This window comes from Miniopterus natalensis, chromosome 6 (assembly GCF_054644295.1).
Source record: "Miniopterus natalensis isolate mMinNat1 chromosome 6, mMinNat1.hap1, whole genome shotgun sequence".
NCBI classification, from domain to species: Eukaryota; Metazoa; Chordata; class Mammalia; order Chiroptera; family Miniopteridae; genus Miniopterus; species Miniopterus natalensis.
This window is the reverse complement of record NC_142086.1, coordinates 35856703-35876438: the sequence shown is the minus strand read 5'-3', so window position 1 is coordinate 35876438 and position 19736 is coordinate 35856703. Positions and strand designations below refer to the sequence as shown.

The following is a 19736-nucleotide window of genomic DNA, read 5'->3' as shown; positions in this document are numbered from 1 at the left end:
GGCAGTTAGTTCATTACGGAAAAAACTACCATCAGGAACAGGCTTACTCAGTTGTAGAGAACTGTAAAATCGTAATGGGGAAGAGGGTGAGAGATTACTCTCTAAAAACAATTTTGATGTTTCTACTTCTAATTACATGTAGTATTAATCTAGTAGAGCAAGAATAAATAAATATAAACTGCTTTTATATAAACTAAATATACACAAAAGTAGACTTATAAAAGGTAAATTGAAGTTATTATTAATTATAACATCAATACTTAGTACGGTCAGCCTTTTTGAATTTTAGCCAATCTAATGGGTGTGTAGTAGCATTTTATTGTGTTTTAATTTGTAGTTATCTGAGGACTAATGATGCTGAGCATCTTTTTTTTTTAAAGCATCTTTTCATGTGCCAATCGGCCAATAGCATATCTTCTTTAATCAAAAGTCTATAAAAATATTTTTTCCATTTTTTTAAAATTTCCTGTTATTGACTTATAAGACTTCTTTATTTATTCTGGATACAATTCCTTTGTCTAATTTATGTGTTGCAAATATTTTTTCCCAGTCTGTTGTTTGCCTTTGTTTTCTTATTGGTCTTTTGAAGCTCAAACATTTTTAACTTAATGAAATGTAATTTATTATTTTTTACCTTTTATATTCCCCGTTTTTGTGTTCTAGTACAATTGTTTGGTGTGTATGTGCATACACAGGGACACATGGTTTCCAGTTTTATACACAGTTCATATCCCAGCAAGAAGTAACCACAGTAAAAATTTTCAACTTTGTAGTTCCTTTTTCTTGAATACAGCCTGCAATTTCTCAGGTTCTACTTAAAAGTAAAGCTACTATTTTACATCATTTTTCTAAAGGGGTATTTGTGGTTTCCATGGGAACGCATCTCAGTAATAAGGCATTTAAAATGCTTCAAATGTTTCAAACAGAAACATTTACATGGCACTTCTTTTAATAAACAGGATTGATAAGTACTGCCCACCAAATATTTGAAATTGAGATTATTACCTTCTGTACAGTGTCAGTGAATTTAAAATAGGAATCATTAAAAAGCCAAGTACTTCCTTTTGAAGACCTTTAACAATTCTCATTCTTCCCAAGTTACTTATGTGCATGAAATATTCTGATTAGGAAGTTTTATGTCTCATCTAATATTCACTGTAGTTAAAGCTACTGCAAGGATATCATTCAAAGTGTATTTTAAGCTTTAGTATCTATGTGAGCAGTCAGTCATAATTGTAAACCAACCATAAAACAATGTATAATTTGCATTTTAAGAAGAAAATCTTTTTGTTCTTTAAAAACCAGTAAAAAAAATTTGAAGTAATTTTTGCTTATGTTAATTTTTCTTTTTTAAAGACTATATCTGGAAATGACAATAGATCTTGAAATGAAACTCAGTAAAAATGTGTAGAGTCAGCTACCTCTAAAATATGTGCTTTTCAATAACTCATTTGCTAACTAATCAATTGTATAGTTAAATATTACACTCAGAGTCACATTAAGACATCTGTACAGAACACTGGTTCCCAAGTAACACCAATTTTTTTACTCTAGCACCTATATTATTTTCCTAGGGGGAAAAAAAAGAAGCAAGAGACAGGTCTAGAAGGGGCCTTAAAATTCAACTTTAATCCCAGTGCAGAAATGCTTCCTATAATCACAATAAGGGACAGCAGCCGAATCCTTTGCACAGGGCCATTAGGAACTATGCATTACTCCTTGAGCTTTCAGCCCATTATCAGAGAGACCTAATGATTGGAAATGTCTTTTCTATATTGAGTATTGAAATCTATGTTCCTATGACGTTCACTTTCTGATCCTAGCTCTGTTTCCTAAAACTACAAAGAAAAATCATACTCTCCAAATCAGCGGAACACTAGGAAATCATCTGTGAGTTCCACTCTGTGGAAAAAGCAGCCAAGCAGCCATGTCATCGGCGAAGGACTAAATGAACTCTAGCTGGGTCTCCTAACAAACAAGGAGGCCTAACAGAACTCATCGTGAGGGATGATCCCGACTGTGTTACACAGGTATTTGGTGGTCATCTCCGCACAAAAGTAAGGGATGTCAGTTGTGACATCTTTATAATGTCACAAAGATGACGTCTTTGTGATGTCACGAAGATGTTGCAATGATTTTAACAGGCCTGATTTCTGAAAAATATTTTTAAGGTAACATCAATGATTCAAACTAAAGTGCCACTCCAAACAGTGGGTTTAATTTATTCCTCAATAACAAAATGCTGTCTAATCTAAATTATATGATTAACTTTTTAATTTACACGCCCAAAGAAACACATATGTCACTTTGGGGCTTATTTCTTCTCAGAATCAGATGCCCAAATAGCAAGCAATACATTTAAAACACACACACACACACACACACACTGAGTAACAACAGGCTAATTGCTTATCCAGCACTCATTCCTAATTAAGTGTAGATTAGTAAAGCAAACGAAGGGAGACAGACTGCTGTACACAGAACTAAGGAGAGGAACATCTTGATCTGAGACTATGTGTCAAAGAATCAACAAAATAAATTTGGAATCCTGCCACAACCAAACTAACCATGTCTCTGGGGAAAGAGGGTGGTAACTGTGTCTACTATCATCTTAGAAACAGAACATTTATACTATGGTAGTTTGGTAACTATGGAAACTCATCTGAAAAGTTGCCAAGGCAGACGTGGTGGAAGATTCTCAAACTCATAAAGAAAATGAAATAATTTGGTGGCTCTAAGTCAAATGACTAGGGTTAACTCATCCAAGGATAACAAGCCTTTTTTGTTTTCTCATATATTAATATTTTTTAATTTCTTAATTTTTGGCAGATTAAAGATTTCTAAACCAACAAGCATCTTAAAATGAACTGAGTATTTCTAGCTGATTTCTAACTTGTAGCATTAAAAAAATATTTATGGGCTCTGCTTTATCGTTGAGTTTTTTTTTAAAAGCCAATAAACTCTCTAGAAATATTTAAATTAGTTCCTTCAAACATGCTTTCTTTATATAAAATTTTATTTTAATGAAAATGTTCATTCTAGTTTCATTTAAGACATCTGACTAGATTCTAAAATAATCAAAAGTGTGTTAAGTACTCAGTAAATCTGTCATTAAATGAGCTATGTTTTAAAGGAAATGATCAATTACCCATTTTCTAGTTCTTCCTAAAAAATACCTTATGCCGTTTTCTAGTTTCTCCACCACTTCATGAAAGAGAATTAAAATGAAATATTTATATGATACATACACAGCAAATCGCAAAATCAGAACCCAGGCTACCCTCCACCTCTTAGAGTTCTCCAAATAAGATCACTGTCTCCAATTATACTTTGGAAACTGACTATCACAATAACAAGTACTTATAGTTCACACTGGTACATTTATTCTAAAATATTCTTCTAATTAGCTTAGGAAGATATTTTTTTAGAAGAGGTTAAGATATAGGAGCCATTTAATTATGGGGAAAAAGTACTTTGATTGGAATGAACAGAAATGGAGCAAGAGACTTAAGAAATTGAAGAAAAGGCATGGGAATAATACTGAGGGCTAGAGAAGTCACTTAGAGAAAGCACTGTCTCAAAATTGGGGTAGGTGAACTTATATACATACTGACGCTAGGGTACAAAGATGTGAAATCAGGACCATCCTGGAAATTCTAAATATAAGATTGCTGTACCTACCAATACATAAGGAGGATTTTGAAACTAATCAACAGCCTGAGCTAGCCTCTCCATAGGACTTTCATGTTAACAGGTGGTAGTAACGGGTATTACTAAACGTATCTCTGTTAAACTCTGCTGTAAATCTCTCTGAATCGATTATGCTCTGATGGGAACTGAGGCACTGTGGCAGGTATGTGGCCTCAGGCATTGTACATTCCAACATGAAGGTAGTTGCCTAAAGCAACTCCATTTAGCAAAACTCATTTTAACAAAGGACTCCATATTGAACTGACTTTAAAGGAGTTTAAAAATAAATCACTACAAGTCACTAAATGAATGAATACATGCTCTAAGTTTAGACGTAGGGGTAACATTTATCTTAAATAATATATCATTTGCATTATCTCTCAAAAGTCCATATGTGGCCTTTGCCATTTTTATTTTTATTTTTAACATATCAAAAAAATACTCTGCCAGGACTAAAATCAAGACTAAGTAGCTAAATTTAAAGTTAGGTTAGATTGATAATTTCTATGTGAAACAATTTAAAATAATGAATAAATTCATTCTCTGAAAACAATTTAGTTGCTTTGTTCTGAACATTTATAATAACTCAGCTCTTTGTCCAGGTTTCTCTATACTTAAAAAGGCATCATTCCCAATAAAGAAAATCATGAGTGCTTTTAAATAAAGAAAGCTATTAGGTCCTCTAAAATTTGGGAGGAAATTTCATTGTAGTTAGCTCACTGTATTTAACTTCAATAGTCTTTTACTTCTACTTACTCATGAGTCAATCAAGAGTCACCCGTAATTAAGACTTATACTTCCCCAACGGCAGTGTGAATTTAACACAGGTCTCAAATAAACCACTCAAGATTTAATGTTCTGATTGCATCTCAAGGATGAATAGTCTAAATTTAATTCTTTAAAAATCAAGGCAAAAACACAATTTAAGTAAATTAATGGTTAGAATAATATCTTTCTGCAAGAATTCCCAAGTAGCTTTGAGCCCTTAAAACAGTTTTCTTCCCCAAAGTTTAGTATTACCTCTGAGTTAATGCTTCCGCCTTTAACGTGGTTTATGAGGTGCTTCAAAAATATTTTGGTGGTCATGTTAAAAGGTTGAGTTCCGCTTCCAGTTATTATGAGTTGATAGTGATAATTCTTTGGATATGATATTACAGACTGGCACTTTGTTATACCATCTTATTCAAAGACAATGATGGACTGGCTGTAAAATTTCCCAGCTATTTAAATTTCCTAAGTGTTATACATACAGGAGGAGGTGGCACTGTCTGATGTCTTCCCTGTTCCTCCCAACTTCCTGAAATTACCCTCAGCAAGCTTGAGAAACTGATTTTACAAATATTTTCACTATAACTGAATCTCAACTGCAATTACTGAGTACCTATGTGCTGAGCAGTTTATTAAATATAAAAGAAAGATTACAAAAGCAGGACAAGTCATGGTTTCCATTTCTGAAGAGCTAATTATCAAGAAAATAGAAAAACAGGAGAATCACAACTACACGTATATAAGCACAAATAGTATGTAATTTTTATAATGAATCAGTTCTTACAACAGTGCTAAGGATTCAAAGCAAATAAAAGTGAAATGTTTAGAGTGTAGATAGAACCAAGTGGAATTATATTACAAAAAAGTCTTACAAAAAGGTGTGAATTATATGTTCTCTCTAAACTGCTCAAAACATCTTAAAAGGCCAACATTTAATTTATCTATTTTAATCATTTACTTTCTTTTTTAGTATTGAGTTGGTGATTAGAATAAAGCTAGCTCTTTTAGATCATTTAATCTGCATAAAGTAATTCAATCAGTATTAGAAACAGCTCTAAAGAAACTATTGTGTAACTTAGTTTTTAGTATGTTTGGTTTTTCCTCTTTAAAGACAGTCCTAATTCTTCCACTCAGGCAGTTCAGCCACAGGTGAGAAACAGGAAGCCATGAGGATTTCAAATCCTTTCTGAAATACCCCATAATTAATGCACTGATGCTGCAGTGCAATACACTGAAATGCAATACAATTTAGAAGATTTGTTGTTTAGAAATTTCCACTATAGCTTCCCAAGACCAGTGTTGGTTTATACATATACAGTAAATCTAAAATAGGCTTTCTTAGAATATTTCTATAATTTACAGCAAGTCAAAATAACTGAATCTTAATCTTCTTAATTGTAACAAGATTGTTAGATTCCATTTGATTCTATTGAAAATAAGAGTTAAAATATCCATACTATCCAAAGCAATCTACAGATTTAACGTAATTCCCATCAAGATAACAATGGTAATATTTCACAGAACTAGAGCAAATGTTTCCAAAATTTATAAGGAATCACAAAAGACCCCAAATAGCAACAGTGATCTTGAGAAAGAAGAACAAAGTTGGAGGAATTATGCTACCTGATATCAAACTATACTACAGGCCACAGTAATTAAAACAGCATGGTACTGGCATAAAAACAGACATATAGCCCGGCCGGGCGTGGCTCAGCGGTTGAGTGTTGACCTGGGATCCAGGCGATCAGGGTTCGATTCCCGGTCAGGGCACATGCCCGGGTTGCAGGCTCGATCAATGACTCTCTCATCATTGATGTTTCTCTCTCTCTCCCTCTCCTTTCCTCTCTCTGAAATCAATAAAGATATATTTAAAAAAAAAATAGTCTATTCAATAAATGGTGCTGGGAAAATTGGATAAATATGTACAAATAAAAGAAACTAGACCACCTTCTTACACCACACAAAAAAATAATGCGGTTTTGGGGTGGGGGTGGGATTGGGGTAGAAGGGGTCAATGGGAGAAAAAAAGGGGAGCCCGGCCGGGCGTGGCTCAGCGATTGAGCATTGACCTAGGATCCAGGAGATGGAGGTTAGATTCCCGGACAGGGCACATGCCCGGGTTGCGGGCTCCATCCCCATTCCGGAATGTGCAGGAAGCAGCCGACCAATGACTCTCTCATCATTGATGTTTCTCTCTCTCTCTCCCTCTCCCTTCCTCTCTCTGAAATCAATAAAGATATATTTTTAAAAAAAAGAAAAAAGGGGATAGCTGTAATACTTTCAACAATAAAGATAAATGTTTTAAAAATGGATTAAAGAGTTAAATGTTAGTCTCAAAACCATAAAAATCCTAGAAGAAAACAGGCAATAAAATCTCATCCATTTCTGACAGCAATATTTGTTTCTGATATATCTTCTCAGGCAAGGGAAACAAAAGAAAAACTAAATGGGACTACATCAAACTAAAGAGTTTTTGCACAGCAAAGGAAATCATCAACAAAATGAAAAGACAACCCACTGAATGGCAGGATATATTCACCAATGAAACATTTGATAGGGGATTAATATCCAAAACTTATAAAGGACTTACAAAACTCAACACCAAAAAAACATAAAATCCAATTAAAAATTGGGCAAAAGGCTTGAATACACACTTCTCCAAAGAAGACATACAGATGGCCAATAGACATATGCTCAATGTCACTAATCATCAGAGATGCAAATTAAAACCACAATGAGGTATCACCTCACACCTGTCAGAATGGCTCCATCAACAAATCAACAAACGACATGTGCTGGCGACGGTGTGGAGAAAAGGGAGCCCTTGTGCAGCTGGTGGGAATGCAGACTGGGGCGGCCAGTGTGGAAAGCAGTATGGAGATTCCTCAAAAAATTAAAAATGGAGCTGCCTTATGACCCAGAGATTCCACTTCTGGGAATCTTTCCGAAGAAACCCTGAACACTAATTCAAAAGAATATATGCACCCCTATTTTCATTGAAGCATTATTTATAATAGCTAAGATTTGGGAGCAGCCCGAGTGCCCATCAGTCGATGAGTGGATATGAAAGCTGAAGGACATTTACACAATGGAATACTACTTTGCCATAAAAAAGAAGAAAATTTTACCCTTTGTGACAGCATGGATGGACCTGGAAAACATTATGCCAAGTGAAATAAGCCAGGCGGCGAAAGACAAGTATATGATTTCACTCGTATGTAAAATAGAGAGCAGGCAGGCAGCTCTGGTGGGGGAATGGTGCTGGGACGGGGGTGGGCGGAGGGACTGAGCAAAAAGGAGAAAGAAAGAAAGAACTCAAGGACATGGACAACAGTGTGCTGATGGGGGGGGGAGTGGGCATAGAGAGGATAAATGGTGATAGAAAAAAAAATAATAATAATAAAAAAAGAGTTAATGACATGGCTCTAAAATATTTTTCCTTCACGTACCACTATTACGTCCTATTTAAAATAATTTTATTAAGCATCTCCTCTGCACTAATTACTATGACTGATAACAGATGAATAGAATATATAAAGAGATAATGGCTACTTCAGTGCCATGGGCCACAAAACACTATTAGAAAGGCCAAGTCTTCCTAATTTCACATTCTCATGTGAGGTGAGAATTACTTATACTATTTATGTCTCCTGAGGATACTAGAAAAGGAAGGAACTCTAGTAACCAAGTTAAACTACTGTCTTTGAATTCATTTAATTTCCTTATTGGTAATAAAGTTTACACAGGGAAAGTAAAGTGATGTCATAAAAATATAACTGTATGAATAGCAACTAAAAAAATAATTATTAACTCCCCCATTCCAGAGAGAAAGCATGGCATTACAATGTCATCATATAAACTGGACTTCATCAAAATTAAGAACTTCTAGTCTTCAAAAATCACTATTAAAAGAATGACAAGCACGGGAATGGGGAAATATTTACAAGTCATGTATTGGACAAAGGACTTGTATCCAAAATGTCTTATTCTGCTAGGGCTGCTATAACAAATCACCATGGACTGGGCGGCTTAAAGAACAAATTTATTTCTCACCATTCTGGAGGCTAGGACGTCCAAGCCTCCTATTTGTCTAAGATCTTGGTTTCTGGTGAGGACCCTCTTCCTGGTTTGTAGACAGGTGTCTTCTTGCTGCACCTTCCCATGGCAGAGAGCAGAGGGGGAAATAAACTCTCTCCTGTCTCTTCTTAGGAGGGCACTAACCCCACTGTGAGTCTCCACCCTCAAGACCTAATTACCTCCCAAAGGCTCCATCTCCAAATACCATCACTTTAGGGATTAGGGTTTCAAAATATAAATTTTTGGGGGGTGCGGGACACAAACATGCAATCCATAACACAAAATATATAACGAACTCTCAAAAGTCAACAATAAAAAAAACAACAAAAAATAAGCAAATAATAGAACAGAAATGTCACCAAAGAAGATAAATGAATGACAAATCAGGAAATAAAAAAAAGTTCTACATATTAGTAACTAGAAAAATAAATTTTAAAGTACAAAGTAAAATCATAATGAAATACAAACAAGCACTTATTAGAGTGTCTAAAGTTTAAAAAATCTGGTCACAGAATAGTGGTTAGAGTACAGAGCAACTCGTGCAGTGCTGGTGAAACATAAATGGAAAACACCACTTAGGGTGATGCTTTGGCATTTTCTCAATAATTTATACTTTTTAAGTTACATTTACCACATGACCCAGCCATTTCATAACTAGGTGTTTACCCAAGAGAAACGAAAGCATATATTTACACAAAGACTTAGATATAAATGTTCACAGCAGCATTGTTTCTAATAGCCCCAAACTGGAAACTATGCAAATGTCCATCAACTAGTAAATCTATTTAAATATGTAGTATCTCTACAAGGTACGCCTATCTAGAAGGAACAACTACTGATCAACTCAACATGAAGGAAGCCCCAAATCATTATGTGGCAAGACCAAAAAAGAGAACATAGTGTATGATTCTATTATATAAAATTCAAGATCATGTAAACTAATATATGTAGACAGAAAGCAGATCAGTGTTTGCTTCCCTGGGGATGCGGAAGGGAAGCAAAGAAGATTACAAAGGGGTGCAATGGAACTTATGAAAAGGATGCATGTGTGCATTATCTTGACTGTGCTGAGGTTTCCTGGACCTGTTTGTATGTATCTATGCATGTGCTTATCAGTAATATGTAAAGGGTATCAAACTCACACTTTTTAAATATGTACAGTTTGTTGTATGTCAACTACACTTCAATAAAATCCTTTTTGAAATTGCCAGTCCTGGAACATATTAAGTATTCAAGAAGTGTTTGTTAGATAAATGAATGACAGTGAGGGGGAAAAACACAGAACTATGAATCAAAAAATATAGACTCCATACATTTTAATTTCGTTTCAGGCACGACTAAGCTTATAATAAAAGTATCAATAATTTCCAAAAGAAACAGATGCTGAGTTTACATGAGTCAAAGTAGGATGTTTTATTCTTCTATTAAAATAATTTCACTGCTTGCTGAATTTAATATTTTTATCAAGAATTACATAAGTTCTTTTTAAATTTAACAACAATAATAACAGCAAATTATATAGAATTCACTGTGTCAGGCACTGTTCTAAAGATGTAGCATATTATAATTTATTAATCTCTATAAAACCTTATAAAGTCGGTTTATTTTCTTCTTGTTTACAAGATTGGTTAGTCAGAGCTATGATTTAGTAAAAATATCAATTCTTTATACTTCAAATGTTGCACCTATATTTCACTTGAATATATTATTTCAATATTATTTGTTTGTAAATCACTATTTCATCCAAGTTTTCTTGCTCACAAAACTTTTACTCTCCTCAGACCAGAACAAGGCCCCACAATTCTTTGACTACTTGACTTACTAATTGCCACTACCTATCAACTGGAGGCAACAGGCAAGATAAAACTTTTTTGCTACTCAATGCTAGAAATACTCATCCCTCATTTACTTGAATAATCCACTTAGTCATATACTTTCTTCTAACTTGGAAGAAAAATGTTAATTCTATCATCTTCCTTCCTCCCCCTTTCTCCTTGGCCCCCAAACCCATAACTACTGGTAGTTTCTGGAAACATGTTAAAATATTCAGATCCTGGGAGAAAAACCATGCCATCGATGATCATTAACACAAGAGGCTTAACTAAAAAATATTGAAAAATGGCAGTGATGTGTTGGGAAGATGAGTTTTGAGAAGAAATAATAGGAATCTATGAAGCCATAAAGAGTCAGAGGGTGAAAGGTTCAAGAAAGCCTTAAGTGAAATGTGGAGTGATTAGTAACTGAGCTTAAGAAACCTGCTAGGGCATATCTCTAACTCTAGAAACTTGATAACAAGCAGGAACTTCATGTTTCTAAACTACACAGCTTGATGGTGTGCAAGTTCTAGTCATAACAGTTTTCCATTTTTTTATCTTGCTATTTTATAAATCAATGGGAATATGTAATTTATCTTACTAAACTTTCTGTACCACAAATTTCAATACCAAGGAACAAAGTACATACCATTCATGCTAGAATCAAAACCAAAAAGTTTCAAATTTACTTATAAAATGTTTAAGTGGCCATAATTTTGTTCAATAAATAAGCATGCACAAAAATGACAGCCCATAGAAAAAAATGGCCTTTTACACATTGGAAAAGATGCTGAAACTCACTAGTAATGAGGTTGCAAAGTTACAATAATATAGGTATATACTATTTTTTTGCCTATCAGATTACCAATAACCAAGCAAAATACATATGCTATTGGTGAGGATTTGGAGAAACAGGCACTTTCAAGTATTACTCGTAGGAGTCAAAATGGAACAGTATTTATAGAAGACAATTTGACAATATTCATCAAAAGTATAAACACATTTACTATTTGATGGAGCTAAACCAACTTCAAAAAATTGCCCTGCAGATTATACTTGCATAGATACAAAATGCCACATATACAAAGCTATTCAGCACCATTATTGGCTTCTTAAAAATATTTTGACATTACAAACTCTGTAGTACATGCACATTGGTGTCCTATGCAGACACAAGAGAGAATGAGAGTACTCTGCATCCCAAGAAAGATCTCCAGTATATCTTAGGGGTGTAAATATGTTCCCTTTGTATAAGATAAAATGTGTGCGTTTCCTTGTCTATGCTTAGACAGTATTAAGATGAACAAGAAATTTATGAAAGTGGTTTTCTGTAGGAGGTGGTGGGTGTAGGGTGAACAGGAATGGAAACGGGAGTGATACATTAGAAAATACTCATTTATATTGTTTTTTATGTATTATCTACTCAAAATACAATACATATGTAGAAACACTTTCTCTGTAACACTCTGCCATGAACATTTACAAAAATGTACTAAAGAATGGGATATATGTTGGTGAATTATTGGGGGGAATCATTTTTCCAGACAGTAAATTCTGCTTAAGCACTGTCATAACTGGTCTGACTGATTAAACACTCTAGTCCAGTAATTCGGGTTCTCAGCAGATCTTTATTTTCCTATGCTAAAAGGCCACTGATGGGAGAAAAAGCACTGTAGAAAAATCAGAAACTATAGGAAAATGAAGCACAAAATGGAATACTCACTAAAAAGTCTCATACAAAGATAATCACTCCTAACATTTTGGAATGTCCCTCCAGTCTCCTGTTCTCTCTGTTCTTTTTCATACATGATATATAAATACTTGAGACATGATATTAGATATACTGATGTTAAATATACTGAAACACAGTCTCTGGGACATGAATATTCTAGAATAAACAGTGTAGAAATTTTCACAGGTCATAGACTAAAAGAGAATATAAAAAAGGGCTTGATTCTTTCTTTCACTTAGTCATTCAAAAAATTTTATTAGATACCTACAATAAGCCACACATTGTGTTGTGCACAAGTACTCTAGTACTAAGCAAGGGTAACACAATCTTGGCCTTCACACTGCTTATGGTCTACAGCACAGGTTCTCAAATTTGAGGCCTCAGAACCACTTTATACTTTAAAATTTTGAGGACCCAAAGCACTTTTGTTTATATCTTATTTTGGTAATAGCTATCTATATTTATCATTAAACATTAAACTTAAGAAAAATTTAAAGTACTGAATTCATTTAATGAGTTAATAGACCCATAATGTTAATATAAATAGCATCTTTGAAATGAAAAATGTTTCCAAAACATAGGTTAGTGAGAAGAATGGCCTTTTATTATTATTTTTTTCACATTTCCAAATCTTTTTAATATCTGAGTCAAAAAAAGAAAGCTTGATTTTCATATCTGCTACAGCATTCAAGCTCTTGTAAAATGTGGTTTGGTTGAAATCTATGAAGACAAAATGCCCTCACACAGATGCATAGATGGAAAACGAAGGAGTATTTCAATAGTATTTTCAGATATTTGGGAAAATTCTCCTTAATACTATACCAAAACTCAACAAGTGGTAGTTTCTTAAGGTTAGCTGCTATCTAAAACACATCAATAAACTTTTCATACTCTGTTACATGAAAAGCCTTACATCTATCTTGTACTCTGAATGGATATTTTACCCATGCATGATTTTGTACTGGCATTCATTGATCATTTGGAAATTACTGGTTCACTAAGTTATGCAGATCTTTAAAACATTGTTACTTTTCCTTATTCAATATTAAAAAATCATATTCATTAATTTCTCCAACAATGTCAATCTCACGCTTGCAGATACGAGTTTTATAAAAATTATAATTTTTACTTACAATCCAAATTTTTCAATGACAATAAATACTGTCAGTTGTTTGCCTTGAGTGACAGGTTATTTTAATGATTTCTGAGAAAATGCAAAATTCTCAAGTTTGGATGACCATAGATTTTTAATCATTCTTTTAAGTAAAAACGGTATTTCACAAAAAAGACAGCTTGTTCACTGAATTCAGTCATCAAAGTACTTTACACATATATCCCATTTCATCACAGAGAATGTTAACACACATATTTGCATATTATAACAAATGTTTTAAACCAGAAACATTGATCTGTGTATTCCAATTACTAAAATATTGTCCATAAAACATTTTAAGGTTGTTGAAAATAAAAAAAATTACCAAAATTCATCTGACAGATAACTTCTTCCGCAAATGTGGATATGTAGGGGGAAAAATCTTATGACAGTTCAAGAGATTACAAAGCTTTTAATAATGAGATAGGTCAGCATTATAAAAATAATTTCAAAAGCCACATCCCCTATAATATTGCTGGCTTCACTGAAATCAGTCGAGTCAAGTAACAGTATCTATTTCAAGGAATCTACTAGTTCTGACTTTCTAAGAATAAATGCTATTTTAGGCTAAAACACAGTATTCTAAAAGATTTACATTTACATCCAGATTTTTCCATATTTGAAACCAAACTGTATTCATTAGATATTTTTTCCTGAAACTGTTCCTTGGATCATTTTAGTTGATTTGGGAAATATTTTTTTCACATCTAAGTATAAAACTCTTCCGAGGTTAAAAAAAATAGCACTATCCATAGCATTGTCCAAATTTTAATACAAAGACATTTATATTGGTGTTCAGTATTTCATGCTGGATTTGAAGCTCAATAAGATAAAGCCCCCTACAGTTGTCAGCATTTAGCATTCTTCTAGAGGCCCTAATCATTGCAAATAATAATAATAATAATAATAATAATAATAAAGCAAAATAATAAAGAAAAAAGATAACTGGTTATATGTAGCAAGTAGATTATATATTTAGAAAATTCAAGAACTAAACAAACTAAAAAACTATTAAAATAAATAAATTTGAAAAAAGATGGTAGATGTAAGATTTATATTACAAAGCCAAAGAATGTCTATTTGCTAATAATAACCAAATAGAAAAAGCCACGGGGATAGGGTGGGGAGAATGCCATTGAAAATTAAAATACTTAAAATGCCAAAAGAAATGTGAGGCTACGCCATTTATGTGAAAACAAGAGGTCAGAAAAGATGGCATATCTTCACCTCTAAGATGCAACTTGTGTAAGATGACAATGCTGGTGGCCACTGTCAATGAGTGCACCTGCCAGGGAAGGCTCCTCCCTGCCCCATGCTCGGGCAGGACACTGACTATAAGGTCAACAAAGAAACAGAAACGGAAAATATCTTAACAGATATATTCCCTTGGAGTTTTTTCACTAAATTAAATAAAGTAATTGGTGGGCCAATGATTTGCCTTGTTCAAGTTGAAGATACAGGGCATATTTTAGGAATAAACTATTATAGAACTTTCTCACAGGTAATAAAACCCCAATAGGTTGCATGGGTGACAGAGGAAAAACAAAATTTAAAAAACACAGTGAAACTAAAGCTAAGAATAAAAGTATTCATATATTTCAATGGTTTAAACTTTCCCAAGAGCACGAGATAGAAGCATGAATCAATACTTTCATATAAATTATTGTAAGCTACTCTGAAAGAAAAATTTTAAGTTATCATATATGTAATATGAGGCCCAATATTTACACCCAGGCTTTTAAATTGGAATATAAACCTGTTGTTGCTAAACAAAAAACAGCTAAAATTCAGACCTTGAATATACTGAAAAAGAAACAAAATACATACTCCAAAGAGAAAAAGCTCATCATATGCTACCAAAGATATTCATTTTTTTTACCTTTTTATATATAGAAATGGATATTTTATAATGAATCCCTATGCCAATAAAACTGTATTAACAATGTCTTCTGCTATAGTTTTAGTAAAAATTTGTACTCCTAATACAGTGTTGACTTGTCTTAGCTACGGTGGCCATTACTTTTTTTTCTTTCCAATTCGTAGACAAAATTTGATCACCTACCCGTTTCAGAGAAATGATTACATATTACTATGCAATAGTTAACGTATCATGACTAGATAATATTTTGAAACAAATGATATATATTGCTTAGTACATTTTATTTCATTTTATTTTAAGTGTGCTCGTGAACACTTGCCTGATACAGAAGGTCTTTTTGAGGCAAAGGTGGGGATCGTTCTTCATACGCAGGAGGTGGTTTATGTGTGGGTGGAAGGTCAATCCTGCATTAAAAAGGTTAAAAAATGTGACTGCCACATTTAGCAAAAATAAAAAAGGGGAAAAACAACGAAGGTTCTCTTCATTTTTTAGGATATTTTCCTCATACTCACATTTATATATGAGTGTACATTACATATTTAATTTAGCTCTTACACTTTCACTAACCTATCGCAGATGGAAAAGACACTAGTTTTAAAGGTTCCAATGCTTAAGATAATCTAATAGATGCATATTTAAAGAAGCAACTCAAATAGAAACATTTTCTTCAAATTATTACTAAGCACGTAATAGAGTACATGACCAATTTTATTTAGGCTTGCACATTTTTACATCTAACTGTGCCTATCAACATTTTAAAGATAGTAAAACATGTGTAATGGAAGACACTTTGCTCTAAAGTGTCATAGAAGTGATTTAAAAGACTGTATCTTCAAATGATAATGAAAAAAAGTTGAGATTGTATTTGGAAATACTTCCAAAACTAATTTTCAAAACTAATTTTCAAAAGCATGGCCACTCTTAGAATATTCACCATGCAAATTAATATTTTCAATTTACAGTCCAGTATAAATCTTGCAACCGGAAATAAACAAAGGGACCATTACAACCTTAAGGGATGCATTTCTTTTTGCTAAAATGACTTAATCTAGCTTTTAAAAGCCCAATATTATTTTAAACACTGTTTCTTTTTTTTAAATTTTTATTTTTTTATTGTTCAAAATATTACAGATGTCCCTTAAATTACAACAGTAGAATTAAATGTAGCTCTCTGAATTTTAGAAGACAATTTTTAGCCCTGGCCGGTGTGGCTCAGTTGGTTGAGCACAGTCCTATGCACCAAAAGGTTGCCGGTTTGCATAGGTCAAGACCATGCCGGGGCTGCAGGTTTGGTTCCCAGTCGGGGTGTGTACGAGAGGCAACCAGTGGATGTTTCTCTCTCACACTGATCTCTCTCTTGTTCCCTTCCTCTCTCTAAAAATTAATAAAAACATATTTTAAAAAATAGAAAACCATTTTTACATACTCTCATACTTTTGAAGACCCCAGGAAAGTGATTTTCAGGACTCATGATTAGTAAACTAAACCAGAACCTTACCTACATTAAAGGGTTAAGGGAACGAAAGTCATAGGGGCCAAAGTAACTACCAACTCTCTGTGGTCTAATAAACTTCTCAATGAGGGCACAAAAGTCTTTTAAATGAACAGAATTCAAAGGATAAATAAAATTGTGGCATGGATTTACTAGTCTACTAGTAAATTATGTTTTTAAAATTCTAGAAAACCCTGGGATAATGTGGGAACTAAGATGAAGTTAATTAACCACATGCCAGTCACTCTTGAAATATTAAAGAACTCGTCTTACAGGTATTGCACTGAAAGGGCACCTGACAGTCCTTTTATTTAAATTACTTACTTCCTTTCATCTAACAAAAATCTCAGCAACTTTATAGCTCCAAGGTGCCATAGGTCATTTAGGTGAGAAAACTGAGGCTCATGCAGGTCATGTGACTTGTTCTTAGCCATACCACTAATCTGATCATGAGAGCTGAGACTCTTAGGGGTCTTTAATGCAAAAAGATTAGTGTTACCACTGTGCCAGATTAGAGACACAGGCAAAGCATTTATGAAAACAGAAGAAATACATTCTTTGTCCTAATATAAAAACTATAAAAGACAGAATGGCACCGTATAGAACATTAGAGCCCGTAATCAACATTATCTCATTCTGCTCCCATCACAACCATGTGTGGTAAGTGGGACAAGTATAATTCTCATTTCACAGATGAAGCAACAAAGCTGTTGATGGAATTACATGAACTGGGACATTAATCTTTGGACTCTACAGCAAAGTAATTCTTTCTGAATCACAAGGCCCAAAACACTGTTTTCTCTTTAAATAAATAAAGATGTCCATTTTATAATTCACCTAAACCAAAATTAAGGATAAAAACTTTAAAATTCTATGTTTAATAATTCTTGTCAGTTGAAAGTTAAGTCATGTCTATCTAAGACAGGCATATACAATCTGAAGAAGCAATTAAACTTCTAAGATTTTAAAAATTATTTTGTCTTTCAACTACATTTTTATTTACAAGGCAGGACAACATAGTGTGTCATCACGTAGGTGTCTAATGGAGTGTAGGTGAAAAAGATGTCTAATACATTTGTCTTCAGCAGCCCCTTGACAGTTTATTTACTAAGATGTAATTCGAGACATTCTGATGAAACCATGGTCATCACAGAAAGATCTAACAGTACCTTTACTTTCATCACGTTACATGAGTAGCTATAAAGACAGACATAAAGACTGACACATACTGAATATTCATAGTTGAACACAGGCAAAAAAGTTACCTACACTTTGTCAAGATAGGATGGTCTCTTTTTTCGAGGAGTCAGCAGTACAGTCACAAAGACAGCAATGATGAGAAGGGCAAGGACAGCTCCAATTATAGCTCCAGCGACGGCTATGGAAGAGGTCTGCTTAACCGGGACATCTGTAAAGTGACAAAAATTAGGCTTTTCAAACAATTTTAGAGTTCTTGAATTTACGTACCCTGATTTCTACAATGTGCAAGGACTATGTGATTGAAGCATGTCATTCAACAGCAAGCTTAGAAGGACCCCAGACCTGACTCACTGCTTTTGGAGCATTCTACTAACACCCTTCTTGCTCTTAAGATATCTTGTCACCTTAGCACTCCACCTTTGCTTTCCTCAGGTTATGAAAAGAACAGCCCCAGTCAGATATCAACAAATGAATCTGTTCTCTAAGGGCAAAGAATATCTGATGAGAAAAGCAGATAGAGAAATGGATGGAAATTTGTAAGTTCAGACTCTAAAAGGTGATAAAACAAAATAAGTCAGTATTTTTTAACAGAGTTAACCAACAATAGACATTTACCATCGTTATTCTATTTAAATATAAAAGACAGTCTATTAAAGAAACTAATAACCTTCAAGGGGTAAAAGGTCAACAACAAAAATCCCAGACTTACTTAAAATAGTCAAAAAGTCACATTGTAAAACTTAAGTTTTAAAAATAAAAGTATTAAAATAGTAGGTACAATTTCCCTTGATATATGTACATTTAATAAGAAGTTAAGGTAGTGTTTCTATTATAAAATAAAATGAAAATTCATCCCTATCTCCTGACTATAGATACACTTTATCATTTCTGAATACCAATTTCTCTTCCCTACCCTTCACCTCAAACTTAAGATTTTTAAAACATAGTATTTAGTGGTTAGAATTTCACATAATTCTTAAAAATTAAGTCACCCTATTTTATTAACTCCCAAATAAGAAAAATTACTAAAATTAGTGTAACTATATATTTTCAAATATAAGTATCATGAATATGACACAACCAATCCTTAATGTGTATTATTTTGACAATTTTAGCCACACTAAATCCAATAACTGAACTTTGTTACAAAGCACCTTCAATATACATATTTTATCTAATAAGGAAGATATTTAACTTCTATAAATGAAGACACTTAAGTTCTAAACTTAAGTATTCTGGCAAGGCCATTCAATCGATGGGTAGCAAAGAACAGAGAATAAAATAAAGCTAGGTTGGGGTAGGATAGAAGCCGCCGCCCTTATGTCCTTGTTGGGAGAGAATGGTTTTTTGCAACCATTTTTTGCAACCAAAAGCATAATGTAGATGGCTTTTTCTGGGTCCCCAATTTGGTAATGAAGAGCTCTTAGTTTTCAAACTGACATTCACATATACTCTTAAATAATTGCAATTACATTTGGGATCCAGATGTGTAAATTTAAATGGAATTAAAACACTATCAGTTTTGAAATATATTTCGCCTACGTACCATCATAGCAGTCCATATAAATAAATATTTAGAAATATTTCCCAACTGTTTTTATTAAGGTGTGAGTCATGTGGTGCTTTACATTGCTAAGAAGAATGCTTCCCTTCCAACTATGAAAACTTCTTCAGCAAACTAAAAAAAATTCTGGGTTTATTAATGGGTCATTTTATTAACTTCATTCTAAACATCTTACACCAGTGAGGGCCAAGTAACTCATTTCAATAACCTTTTAAACACTGAATAGAATCTAACAATAGTAAAATACACAATTATTTTAAACAATATAACTGGCTCAGTCATTCAGGATGTTACCCTTATCTGCTATTACGTGCCTGGTTTATCTTCCCTTTGTTGCTCATTTCTCTACCTATTATCTCCATCTGAA

At 33.5% G+C, this 19736-nt stretch overlaps 1 protein-coding gene across 1 annotated transcript in view; it reads right to left on the bottom strand.

The window, feature by feature from the left end:
• NECTIN3 (nectin cell adhesion molecule 3) overlaps window positions 1–19736 on the bottom strand; it is a 97720-nt gene that overhangs the window by 17766 nt on the left and 60218 nt on the right. The window contains exons 6-7 of the mRNA XM_087818147.1: window positions 17875–18013; window positions 15433–15517 (exon numbers count right to left, since the gene is read on the bottom strand). Coding sequence (XP_087674273.1) covers window positions 15433–15517; window positions 17875–18013 — 224 coding nt within the window. The remainder of the gene's footprint in view (window positions 1–15432; window positions 15518–17874; window positions 18014–19736) is intronic.